This window comes from Lepisosteus oculatus, chromosome 13 (assembly GCF_040954835.1).
Source record: "Lepisosteus oculatus isolate fLepOcu1 chromosome 13, fLepOcu1.hap2, whole genome shotgun sequence".
In the NCBI taxonomy this organism is placed as follows: Eukaryota; Metazoa; Chordata; class Actinopteri; order Semionotiformes; family Lepisosteidae; genus Lepisosteus; species Lepisosteus oculatus.
The window spans coordinates 13,227,889-13,240,103 of NC_090708.1; the positions used below are offsets into that span (position 1 = coordinate 13,227,889).

At 39.4% G+C, this 12,215-nt stretch overlaps 1 protein-coding gene across 3 annotated transcripts in view; it reads right to left on the bottom strand.

Moving 5' to 3' along the window:
- epha4b (eph receptor A4b) overlaps positions 1 to 12,215 on the bottom strand; it is a 113,175-nt gene that overhangs the window by 47,571 nt on the left and 53,389 nt on the right. For all 3 annotated transcript variants that reach the window (XR_001480125.2, XR_001480126.2, XM_006637683.3), the window contains exons 4-7: positions 8,045 to 8,200; positions 3,701 to 4,036; positions 1,820 to 1,932; positions 10 to 172 (exon numbers count right to left, since the gene is read on the bottom strand). Coding sequence is in view for 1 of the 3 variants with exons in the window: in XM_006637683.3 (XP_006637746.2) it covers positions 10 to 172; positions 1,820 to 1,932; positions 3,701 to 4,036; positions 8,045 to 8,200 (768 nt within the window). In the remaining 2 variants the exon portion in view is untranslated. The remainder of the gene's footprint in view (positions 1 to 9; positions 173 to 1,819; positions 1,933 to 3,700; positions 4,037 to 8,044; positions 8,201 to 12,215) is intronic.

Below are 12,215 nucleotides of genomic sequence, written 5' to 3' on the forward strand. Positions count from 1 at the left end.
AAGGCTCACCTTCATGGCTCGTCTCCAGTTCAATCTCTCCTCCATAGTTCCCATAGCCCCCATCGGTGCGCGCTCTCACCCTGAACACATAGGTAGTGCCTGGCTTCAGCCCGTCCACCGTCATGCTGTTAGACTTGGTCTTCAGGACTGTGTAATTCTGATCTCTCTGATTCTGAGGGCACAGGCAGATTGAAAAAGCCTTTGAGGCCTTCCATTCAATTCCATGTGTCGATGCATTCCAGAACACGACACATCACATCAAAAGGAAAGAACTATATTAACTCCTCTTACCTGTCGTTAAGCTGTGACATAGATGGAAACATTTTTTAAATAAAAAGAGCCTTTATTAAGGTGTATAGGTTAGCGTTACAAGCAGGTTTACCCTGAAGAAAAATCAATATCCAACATACAGTACCCGTAAGGGAAATACTATTGCTTTACATAATTTCAATAAGATGCAGGATAGGAAGTTTGCATTATGAGTCAAGGTCTGCAGACCAATTTGCATGACTTATTATTTCAGCAGGTGAACAGCCACCATTTTAAGTCAGCTGTGGGATTTGTTTGTCCCGACATCCTACATTGTTCATCTTTGTGCAATGTTTAACAGCTGTTCTCCTCATTATATGCCAATAGGACACCTACAATTTAAGGTCATTCCTACTATTTAAATTCATAAGTCACTAAACTAATGTCCTAAAGATTATTCAGTCCCATACAGAAGATGCAATGGGGAAAACAGCAGTCTCATAGAGGAAACATGAATATAATGTTTCATTCATGAAGATGTCTGAAACACTGAGAAAGGGAAATTTCACTGTGTGAGAGCACATTCTCTGCAACTAGCAAAGTATTGTTTTCAGTCAAGTTCCTTTATAGTTATCACACACATCGAAACGGATGTTTTATGTATTCAAAATAGTATATTAATAGTGACCTAAAGATCAATTATAAATAGGTGTCATAGAGAAATTTGCATCCTCACATGTGGTTCATTAGCTTTACATTAAACAGTATTTTTACAAACTCTTACAGGAAGTTGCATCCATCTGTTAAAACGGTGCTCCAGTTTAGCACTGAAGAGATACAGCCCAGCAACACTTTGTATTACAGCCTAAAAGTAAAAGAACATGTTGCCCATGCTTTGGTGAGAGTACTGATTTCGAGTACTGCAAGCACACAGCTCTTTACAGCAGCTGCCAAAAGCCACATTGCCAGGGACCCCATCTGTGTGCTAAATCTTACAGCCATATCTTATAATCACCTGCATAAATCAGCAGCCCTCCCCTCATTAAACACCTCCTCATGGCGTGCTTTATAACTTCCAACTTCTCACAGCAAGGTACTAATAAGGGGACAGACAATGGAGACTTGCTGGGTGACATCTAAACAGGATCAGGCTATATACACTGTAGTAAATCACAAAAATAGATTTTCTTGGAGGCTCTTTTAATGTGCGTGCATATAGTCCCAGACCTTCACCAAAACACATTTTTGCTTCATACACCACATTGTAAGATCTCATGAGCTGAACCACTAAAATGTAGCAGGTTAACATCATGGGATATCTATATGTATTTTAATAATAAATAAGACTTGGCCTTCGGTTATGAAGTAATGATACAGCGATGCTGTAATTCCCCAAAGCGTGATCAGACCTTGCGCCTCAATTACACAGGCAAAGACCGTCCATCTGTACATAATTGGGATTGCTTTTAATAAGGGTCAAAAGGCTGCAGTAGGTAATCAGTTGAAAAGGATAGTTTCCCATGTGAGCAATCAATAGACGCATACTGGAATTGTTCCTCTAATGACTGACCTTCTCATAGTAGATAACTTCATATTCCACAATGGCTCCGTTGGCTCTCTCTGGTCCCTGCCAAGCCAGTGTAATGCTGTCTTTGGTCTTCCTTTCCTTGAGGATTACATTCACTGCAACAAGGGGTAGCATAAGCAGGCTCTGTTTACTGGCTCGCAGGTGCTCAGAAATGTGAATTAATTGAAGCAATGGATAACGATAATTAAAGAGAGCCGGTGCTTCGGGGAAAGGATATTTTCAAATTAATTGTAAGAACAAAATAACGTGATTTGCCGCTTCTTGAGAAGTAGCAACTGGCAATCACCTGTACTGTATAGGAATGCGCACGAAAAATAGATTGCTCTTACAGAAGTCACTGCACTGAAATATCAGAAAATAAAATGAGAATAAAATGGTAAAAACATGGTTATTCAGCCCATCTAGCCTGTTTGGTGGTTAGCAGATAATCAATATCAAGGATATAAGTCTCATCCAGCTGTTTTGGGAAGGAAGTCAGGTTATCAGTTTCAACAACGTGGTTGGGCAACTTGTTTCATAGACCCATAACCCTTTGTGTGAAAAGGTGCCTCCCGTTCTCCGTTTTAAACGCACTTCCATGTCGTTTCCTCTGCTGGTTTGTATTTTATGGTTAATATTAGCTGATAGTCCTTGACTATACACGGAGTAAAGATGAAGAAAATGTGTTCTGTGTGCTAATTATCACACAGCAATGTGCCCGAGACACCATATCAGCTATACTTTATATCAACAATCCAACACTACACAAGCACAAGTTAACACTGTGGGATGACACCTAAAGTGTAGAATAATTGAACAACCTCAGCATTTACACAGATAGCGTCCTAATTAACGACCGCACGATTGCTCTTACAAATTGCTATCCTGTTCACACTTTTTCTGTGTCATCAGCAGCTTAACGACAGCATGGTTGACATTTGTCCCTTTAATAATTTCCTTTTAAGTAATAGTTTTTGCAACCTGTCTTCGTGAAGCTTTACTCCTGACATGCTCCTCTCACTGATGCTGACACTGGGTAATTAGCCACCCCTTAAATTTTAAATTACTCTCCGAAGCTCTTGTAAAAAGCTGATGATGCTTCATGCATATTTAAATCTTCCTTTCCTGAGGTTGAAAGGAGCCCTGTGATAATCCCCAGGTTACCAAGGCTACTGTGGTACATTAGCTATCACCCTTCTCTAGTTTTACCTAAAACTGTTGATTTTGAACAAAGGATTTTTATATTACAGAGTGCCTTAAAGTGTCACACTATTCAAGGGAGTGTGGGAAATGCAGTGGATTTAGAATTCAGAAAAAAGAAAGAACTCACCCAAAAAGATAAACAAGAAATTAAAAAGAGGAAGAACATAAAAACATCCCAAAACCCCCAAAAATATAAGTGGGAAATTTAGGATTATTCCAAAAAATTAAATATCACAAGGAGAGGTTACAGTGCACTGAATGGAAAGACAACATGAATACTTATCAGCTGAGTAATCTAAGAGTTTCAATACATGCTGTTATTTGTTGCTGATGATTAAAAAAAAAAAACATAATGGATTCCTGGTAACAAATGGCATTTTTATTTATAATGAATAGCAATAAGCTTTCAGTTAGTTCCATTAAAATATTAAATTATGATTGATGAAAACAGTGGATATTTATTGGATACAACACAAGGCAGGTCAGCCATGTGTTACAGGATTGTGTTAATGGCGATATTTCAATCAATCAGCACTTTAAAAAAAAAGAAAGACATGGTGTAGGATACTAAATCCAATGGGTAAGACCAAAGCACTCACTGCATGCATCACCTGAAAACCTTTCTGATCATTATCTGATGACCACCGGTCGTGCCATGCGGTGCGCGTCGGCGATGCCCACCTGTCTGGCTGGTGGTGACGTTGACAGAAATGTACTGCTTAGGGCTGGGGCTCAGGTCCGACACCCCGTTCAGCGCCTCAATGTCAAAGGTGTAGCTGGTGTGCGGGAGGAGGTCAGTGACCTGGGCTTTGGTGTACGCGAGGCCGAACTGGCGCGGAACAAAGTGCAGGCCGCTCCCGCACGGGCCGCACTCCCTGCTGTCGGCGGCGCACTTCCTGCAGTGGAGGCTGTAGGTGACGTCGCCCCGTCCCCCGCTCTCTCGCGGCGGGCTCCACTCCAGGGTCACGGAGGTCTCGTTGATGGTCGTGATCGGGTTCTCGGGGGCGGACGGCGGCCCTGTCGTGAGCGGGAGAGGGGGCAGGGGGGTGGAGGAAGGGAGAGACGGCCGGGTCATTGCAAACGAGCAAGTCAACGAGTACAGTTGGCATACAAGACGACCCAGGCCAAAAGGTTCAACAGTCAGTCAGTATTACAAGGTAGCACCAGGGCCCTTGATGAGAAAATTCAATTAAAAGTCTCTGGGACTTCACCTTTTCTGGTGCGTGAGGTCTGTTTTTTAATAAATGTCTTTGAAAAGTCACAGTAAGACACCCCAGGGTTTAGCGATTTAGTAATATATAGTACCAGCACCAGAGCTGAAGAGTATGTGCTGAATGACATACTGTACAGGTGAGATCCTCTGAAAGGACAGACCTGGTCGGTACACGAGCCTCAGATTCAAATTTCTTTACGCTGGCAAACTTGAAAAAGAAAATAAAAAAAAAAACATTTTTCAGGGAAGATGTGTTTCTGCTCCGTGGCTCCGAGTCTGTCAAAAGCCAGCGTGGCATCAGTTTGTGCTCTTGTGTTTAAAAAGCATCAAATAATGAAACAACTTCTGCACCGTGACATTTGCCAGCTTCCTAGAGTTTTGACTTTCAGTAGGCTCCTGTGACTTTAATAAACAGAGACCTACTTTTGTATAGTAGGGGCAGAATATTTTTTTCCCTGCCAGTTTGCTGCAGTTGAACTTTTATATTCTTTGAAACATAAAAATAAATGTTACAAATATTCTCAGGTACAAAATATTTCACAGGAAGTGTTTTGAAACCTAATGGAGGATCTTCAAGCATGGAAATTAATAACAGGTTTGACGTATTATTTTTTTCATAATCCTGGATTAATTAAGCAGTGAAGGCTCTTCTCTAGCATTCAGTATAGTATGTATTTCATGAATTAAAGTCGTTTTGATCTGGCAGCAGGAAACCTTTCACAGCAGTTAAGAAAATTATTAATACAATTTATTTCCATGTTAAATGTGTTATTGAGTCGCACATCAAATTATAGTATGATTTATATTTTGTGAAATCATGATCACAAGTAGTTGAAATATATTCCATAGGTTTTGGAGCGAAACTGATTTTTTGTAGGATGGTGTCTACACCACTATACTGTTCCCGAGCGAAGACCTACTAGATCTTAGAACAGAGGAAGGCTGAGCAGTGTTAGGGATTCAGAGTGAAGGGATTCAGAGGGGAAAAAAGCAGAAGCTATTGACAGTCTAATAAATGGCACTTTAATGATAGTGTGCTATAGATTTCACACTATTTCAAAAAAGCCTTTAACCCAGGGTTTTGTCCGTGATGTGACCATCATCAGGCTGTTCTTTTTTTTTCAACAGCATTTCAATAAATCTCATGAAAGCCAACAGAGGAGGAATCACCTTATTTCTTCTCTATGCTGATTAGTTCTCTGATGAAGCCCAGCCTCCTCCTTTCAAATCAATTCCCAAGGTCACGCTGCTTTACAGTGTTTACTGGTTCTGAATGACTGAGACTGCTTCCTCCAAGGACTGCCAGAGTGCAATCATTGGTTTGACTGGGAATGTGTTATGACTTCAGACTGTGTTCAGAAATCCTGAGGTGCAGCCAAATTTGCTCTGATATATTTGCTCCGTTCAATCACATTTGCCTCCAAACTTATCTTTAACAGTTCAAAACCTCCAATCATTGAGATCTAACCAGACATGTTTAATTCCAGTGCTGTCTTTCTGTAATATCCACCCCAACCCTCAGTAAAGTAATATGCAATGCTTTTAACATCGTAGCTGATGTTAATGAAAGCAGTGCAATCTTGCATTTCCATGAAGAGTGGCACGATTTATGTCTGTACTTCAACACATAATTGTTGCTTGCTGGCAGTCAGCCCCTGCATAAACACATTTTCATGTCTTGCCCAGTGTTCTTAATGAGAAAACTATTTAATTAAGAATCTTTATAAAACAAACTCATCCTACAAAGAAAATCAAATCCTACTTTTTGTGTTGTTGTGAAACTACTAGCTTATTAGTTTTGAGATGTTTTTATATAAACATAAAGGCAGAACACAAATGAATATACACTATTAGATTCATTATGATGTTCTGAAGCAGCTCTTTCTAGAGTACAATGAAATGTTATGGTTAGCGAGAACTTATTTTTCTAATGTTTTTTAGGAAAATAAGATCAAACTTAGAGCCCCTTACTCAACAACAGGCAAATTAAACTGCCAAACAATACTGAAAGTGATATTATAGTCTCATTAGTGTTAAGAGTTCTTTTATTATTTTTAAAACCATAGTTTTATCAGTGAGATTTCAAGGAATGGTTCATGTAATTAATTAGTCTGGTTCATTCAGATAGGAATTATATTGCATTGATTAATATCTTGCATTGATATTAAGATCTTAATACTTCTGTTAGTTCAAGTGACAGTAATGCATATGCTTTTTATGTTTTAAAACAAGTGTCTTGCTGACATTCAAAAGTCAATGTTTTTCATTTTTTAAGACTGGAGCTGTGCAACAGATTCTCAGCAACAGATAAAACTGACAAAATCAAACTTTTTTGACCTCCTGCAAAATCTAAGGTGACGCATCTGGGAGCAGTATTTTATTTTGAACTATTTGAATCACATATTGAACACATTACTAACTGTCCTTAACTATCATCTGCTGAATATTGCTAAAATTAGATTACCCGTTTCATTTTCTGATGCCATAAAAATAATGGATGCCTTTACACCACAGAAACACCATGGACAAGACCTTCTGCTGCCTGTACCATACCCACAATCTCATTCTTTTGATTGCTACATAAAGCTCCTGACCGGAGGTGCGGATAAGGAAGTAGACCGACAGCTTTGTTAGAAAATTCAGCTTCATTGCCACGGTCCTGTTCCACGTTTGCATTACTGCAGCCATGCACTAATCCCTCACTGGTGAACAAGACCGGCAAAAATCTGCATGTAAATAAAACGATACATTTATTCTGATGCTCAGTATGTTTTGTTTTCTGTTTTGATTATGCTTTTTGGAAATAATCTTCATATCATTTTCTTCATATCATATCATTATTTTGAGTTGTTCTTTCATGGAAATCACTACAAGAAAAGACTGTTAGAAATGCACATGCCTCTCAAATGTTAAGATGCAATACTGTACCTAAACTGCTGAAGAGAGATGGCGAAGTATGTTTAGATTTTGCAGTCCATGATAAACAGAAATGGAGGTAAAATTCACACCCCATGGTAATGAAGAGCTCTACCCTTTTAGCACTGTTGTCTGATTGAAACCTTTTTTCTTTCTTGTTCGTACAGCAACCCAAGACCCTCATTAAAATCGTTGCTGTGCACTTTGGAGGCTGATGGACACTAATAGGCCAATAATACCACATCAGCCTGCCTGTAATGTCAGCACACCCACAGTGGAATGGCACATCAAGGAGCAGTTCTTTTTCTTACTTTTTTAAACACATGCAATTCTTCCTCCCCACTGAGAATCACAACAGATGTTTTCTGTACAGTAGTTGCTTTCACTCAGCACCCCCGGTTTATATCACTATCAGGAACACATTCAGAAACTAAACAAGGGGGAGAAACTTTCAACACTTCAATATACAGTTGGAAAACTGTAATAATAATTCATCACAGGCACGTCACTTCTACACTGAGTGTTATCACGGGAGATTGAGCAGTCTACGCTAGTACTTTCTTTGGACTTGTTTAAGAACTGTGACTTGAATTAACCATACTGTATGTTAATGCACATGATCTGTCGACTCTCATCCACAAACCTAAAATTGAACAAACTTGTGCAAACTATATAATGTTAGTATAAGGGTAAACAGAAATATACCCCTCTGCTCTATGGAAAAAAGATATGTACAGTAAACGTGTATGTATGTAACCTGTTACTTTATAAGGTACTTATGCTGTTTTAATATGTATTTGAAGTTGAAAGCTATGGTTTAAGGCAAAAAAGTGAAATAAAAATGATGTTGTCCATAGTATGTCCTTTACATTTCATTTTCAACAGACATTTCTTACTTGTGCAGGCCATAGCTCTTGGGTCAGTCTCCGCTCTGTAGTAGCCCCTCTCACAGACACACTCTGTGGCCTTGTCCTGGTGGGAGTAACTGTGAAGGGGGCACTTCATGCAGTAGGCATCTTGGGCAGAAGCTTTGTAGAAACCTGGTCTGCATGCTAAGAAAACAGACACAAAAAAAGGAGTCACAGAAGATAGGAAAATTATGCAATGCACTAAAATCTTCAAACTTAGAAGAATTCGACTTCAGCAGTCCCTTATGACATTAAGATGGCACAGGTATACTGTAGGTACATAGGTATGCAGTGTTCTGAAATGCTGAAAGGTTATATTGTAATGCACTTTGAAGGGCGCGCATCAGCAAACCTGTTCAACGACAGATAAGAGTGATACAGAGAAAAGTGGCAATAACCCACTTTTGGAGAAATAGAAATTTGGTACCCACCAGTACGACTGAATTAATTTTACAGTACATACAGATACAGTAATATGAAAAGATCATTGGAAGAATTTCACCAGGGCAATGCATCAGTGTATATATCCCTGAGGAAATAGACATTTCGATTTTATGTAAAATTCTGTGCAGTAGTAGAGGGATACATGACCCTTCAGATATACTTTTCTTATTAGAGAAGGTAGAATTGATTTGTGTTCTCTAAATCAGTTAAGCAAACTCTCAGCTGCAGTATTTATACTATAGGGATTTTATGCCAGACTACCAGACAGTCTACACAGAACAGTATGCCATTCCAGCAGACAAATATGATAGATGTCAGTCCTAATTATCCATAGCACTCGTCTGGTTCTTCCAGGTTGCCAAATAACCTTGCAAAGCCTTTATTTTCTGATGAGAAATCTCTAGAGACGAACATTAGGATTCATCTGAATTGCATCAACTGAAATAACTGGAAAGTTCTGTGAGCTACATGAAATGAACAGGTATCTTACCCCATAGAATCAATATACCCTCCTTCTCAGATCTTGGAAGTCATCCTAAAATTTGTTTTGAACTCTGGGACTTATTTAAATATGTATTCGTTGGAGATATAAAAAAGAACAGTTTTCTGTTCTTAAATATCCTTTATGTTCTGTAATACTGTATATTCGCCTCAAAACAAAAAAAAAAATTAAGATGGGCATCCCATCCACACCAAACATACCACGACATTAAATATGACAGTCTATTTCCACATTAATGACAACAATGTATGTTTCTCAATTTCTCATTTGAAAAAAAAATGTATTTAAAATTCTTAAACTATACATTATACAGAGCTCAATTTCAGTAATAAAACTATTCAGAAAAATTGTGTTCACAACGAAACTTTTATACTACCTTAAAGATCACTTTCAGTTATTTATACTTCTATTTTTTGCTCTTTATTCTCCTGTTGTTTTTGAATCTGCGGTTTCAGGGGAGTACACTGACAGACAGTGCAGTCACTCTCCAGTCAGCGAGATGCTACAGTACATTCAGCGCTGATGTGGTTTCAAACACACTGTCCAGGGGATTTAGTTTCAAAGCTCTGATATGAACATTTAAGTGGGGAGGGAATGTGGATGGATGATTAGCCCCTCACTGTGCAAATCCAGGAGGAGATGCAAAACTGGTTTGGGCACCAACTCGTACACCACATAATGAAACACCTCTATTAAACTATTATGAAGAAATGCTCAAAGGTAGAGACGAATAGACATATATAGAAAGTCTACACACCCTTATCTACATTGCAATTTTTTGTGATATAAAGTCAAAAATCAAGACAAACGGGATGACTCTGTGGCTAAGGATCTGCGCCTGTGGCTGGAAGGTTGCCGGTTCAAATCTGGCGGCCAGCAGAGGAATCCTTCTCCGTTGGGCTCCTGAGCAAGGCCCTTAACCCCAGCTGCTCAATGCTCATTGCTGTACAATGGCTGACCCTGCACTCTGACCCCAAGCTTCTCTCTGTCTGTGTGTCTCAGGGAGAGCAAGCTGGGGTATGCGAAAAAGACAAAATTCCTAATGCAAGAAATTGTATATGGCTAATAAAGTGATGTAATCCTATCAGACATTTTCAGAGCCCAGGAGCTTCAACTTTTTTGCAAGGAAGATTGGGATAAAACTGCAAAGTGCAGGTGTGCAAAGTTGATAGAGACTTATTCACAAAGACTTACTCACAAAGTATTAGTTCGGGGGGGGGGGGGGGTGATGTAGGTTTTTTCATTTAAATTAGTTTTCCTAATAACTATCTATTTGTTTTTCTCTTGAATCTTGAATTTTGTTGGTTGCAAGGTTACATTAGAGATGGAAAAATGTCTGACATGATTTATCTTGATTTCTGGCTTTATACCACAAAAACCTGCATTTTCCATAAGGGTGTGTAGACCTTTTATATCCACTGTATATACATACTAATGCTCACATACTGTACAAATACATGCCAAATCAGCCTACTTTCTCCAAGCTTGGGCAAACGACCCATTTCTGCCAGCGCCCTGTGGAATACGCCTAGCGATTAGATGAAAAATCCAGAGCTTTCGCCCGTTGACACAGGAGAACCCTTGAGCAGCACATGCTGAGATGATAATGGTGACTGGGGGAAAAGCAGGGGCGAATAAAATAAATGCACCACAGACAGGCATTATTTAAAATCAGAGATTTCACACAGGGATAAAGTTTCTCTTAATATCTGAATGTTATTACAGTTTAAGACAGAGACTGAACGGACTGTTACTTCACTTAATGGGCTTTGTAATGAGGCTTTACGATTCGTTTTCTTTGTGAAAAACAAATTTTCAGACCCATGCACAGTTTTCAACTACTTACACGTTCCATTTTATTAGAAATCAAATTCATTTTGTAAATTAATTTCTGCTTACTTACATATTGTGGAAAAAATAGTACTTTGTCAAATATGGTTGGAACTCCACGTGGTATTCTATGTTGGTTTATTGCTTTGAAAAATAATATTTTGTATACAGATGATGAGTGAAAATAAAATGAATAATTCTATTTTACATGTAGCCCAGCTTATGGCAGTAAGAGAACTCCAGAAATAAACAAATGTCACAAATGCATTGATACTGACTGATGTACTGCTGAATTGATGCTCATTTTTATTACTGTTGACTTGAGTTCTAAAGGTTCTGCTCAACCTTCAAAGGTTCTAAAACACTTCTCAAGCAAATGAATAAATAACTCAGTTTGTAACATCTTCTTGTACTTGTACTTGGCCTCACTATATCCCTCTTTCTACACCTACTGTATAGCTTTAATCTGGTAAAATATGGGGTTTAAACAGTTCCATTTGCTACCTGCCAGCAATGTTACATTTTTGTAAGAACAATGCGAAAACTACATGCAAATGCTGTACATAACCTTTATATACTTTTCGGCATATGACCTATTTTGTCTTAATGTCAGACATCTGAATAATCATTCTTTAAAGGCAGGATGGTGAGGGTGAGGAGGAGAGTGGACGGAATTTGCTTGAGAAAAGAACTGCTTTGCAAAAACTCCAAATGTTCATCTGGCAACTAAAATGTTTACTCACACAGGGGAGGATTAGCCCGTCTGTTCTTTTCAAAGTTTCAGGCAAGCACAAAAGAAAGTGAGCTTCGAGCTCCAGGCTGTGCAGCACTTGAAGTATCTAATTAAGTGTTCAATTATTTGAATTTGAGGACTTGTCTTCAGGGCCTGAGCTTCACTTGGGCTACTGGGAAGTTTGGCCCAATGCTCAAGTTGCCTAGCTGCTTTCCCTGGCAGTCTTCCACAGGCGTACCTCTCTATTCCCAAATGCCTGGGGATTGCCGGCCTCTGCTGCTCTTGTACACATAGATCCAATGGGCTGTCAGCGCTGGCAGCAACCTGCTCCTTTGCTGTGAAATCTTTGCTTATTGAATAGTTGCTGGTGCCCTCTTGTAAACAAGTAGATTGTCCCTCACCTCGACCAATATATTGTAGCAGCCGCATGCCCTGGCCAGGACAAATGGGACTCCAGGGACTTTGGGTCTGCGGAAATTGCATGTTTCTTGATCTGTACAAGACGGCACGAGGGGTGGTTCTCAGAGGAAATAAAGGCACTGTCTCCGATGGCGGGAGATAGGCTATAGATGCAGACAGAAGGCACCCCTTGCATCATCTTTAACACCACCCCCAGGAACGTCTAGAAATAGGGGGAGCCCCTGTACAGA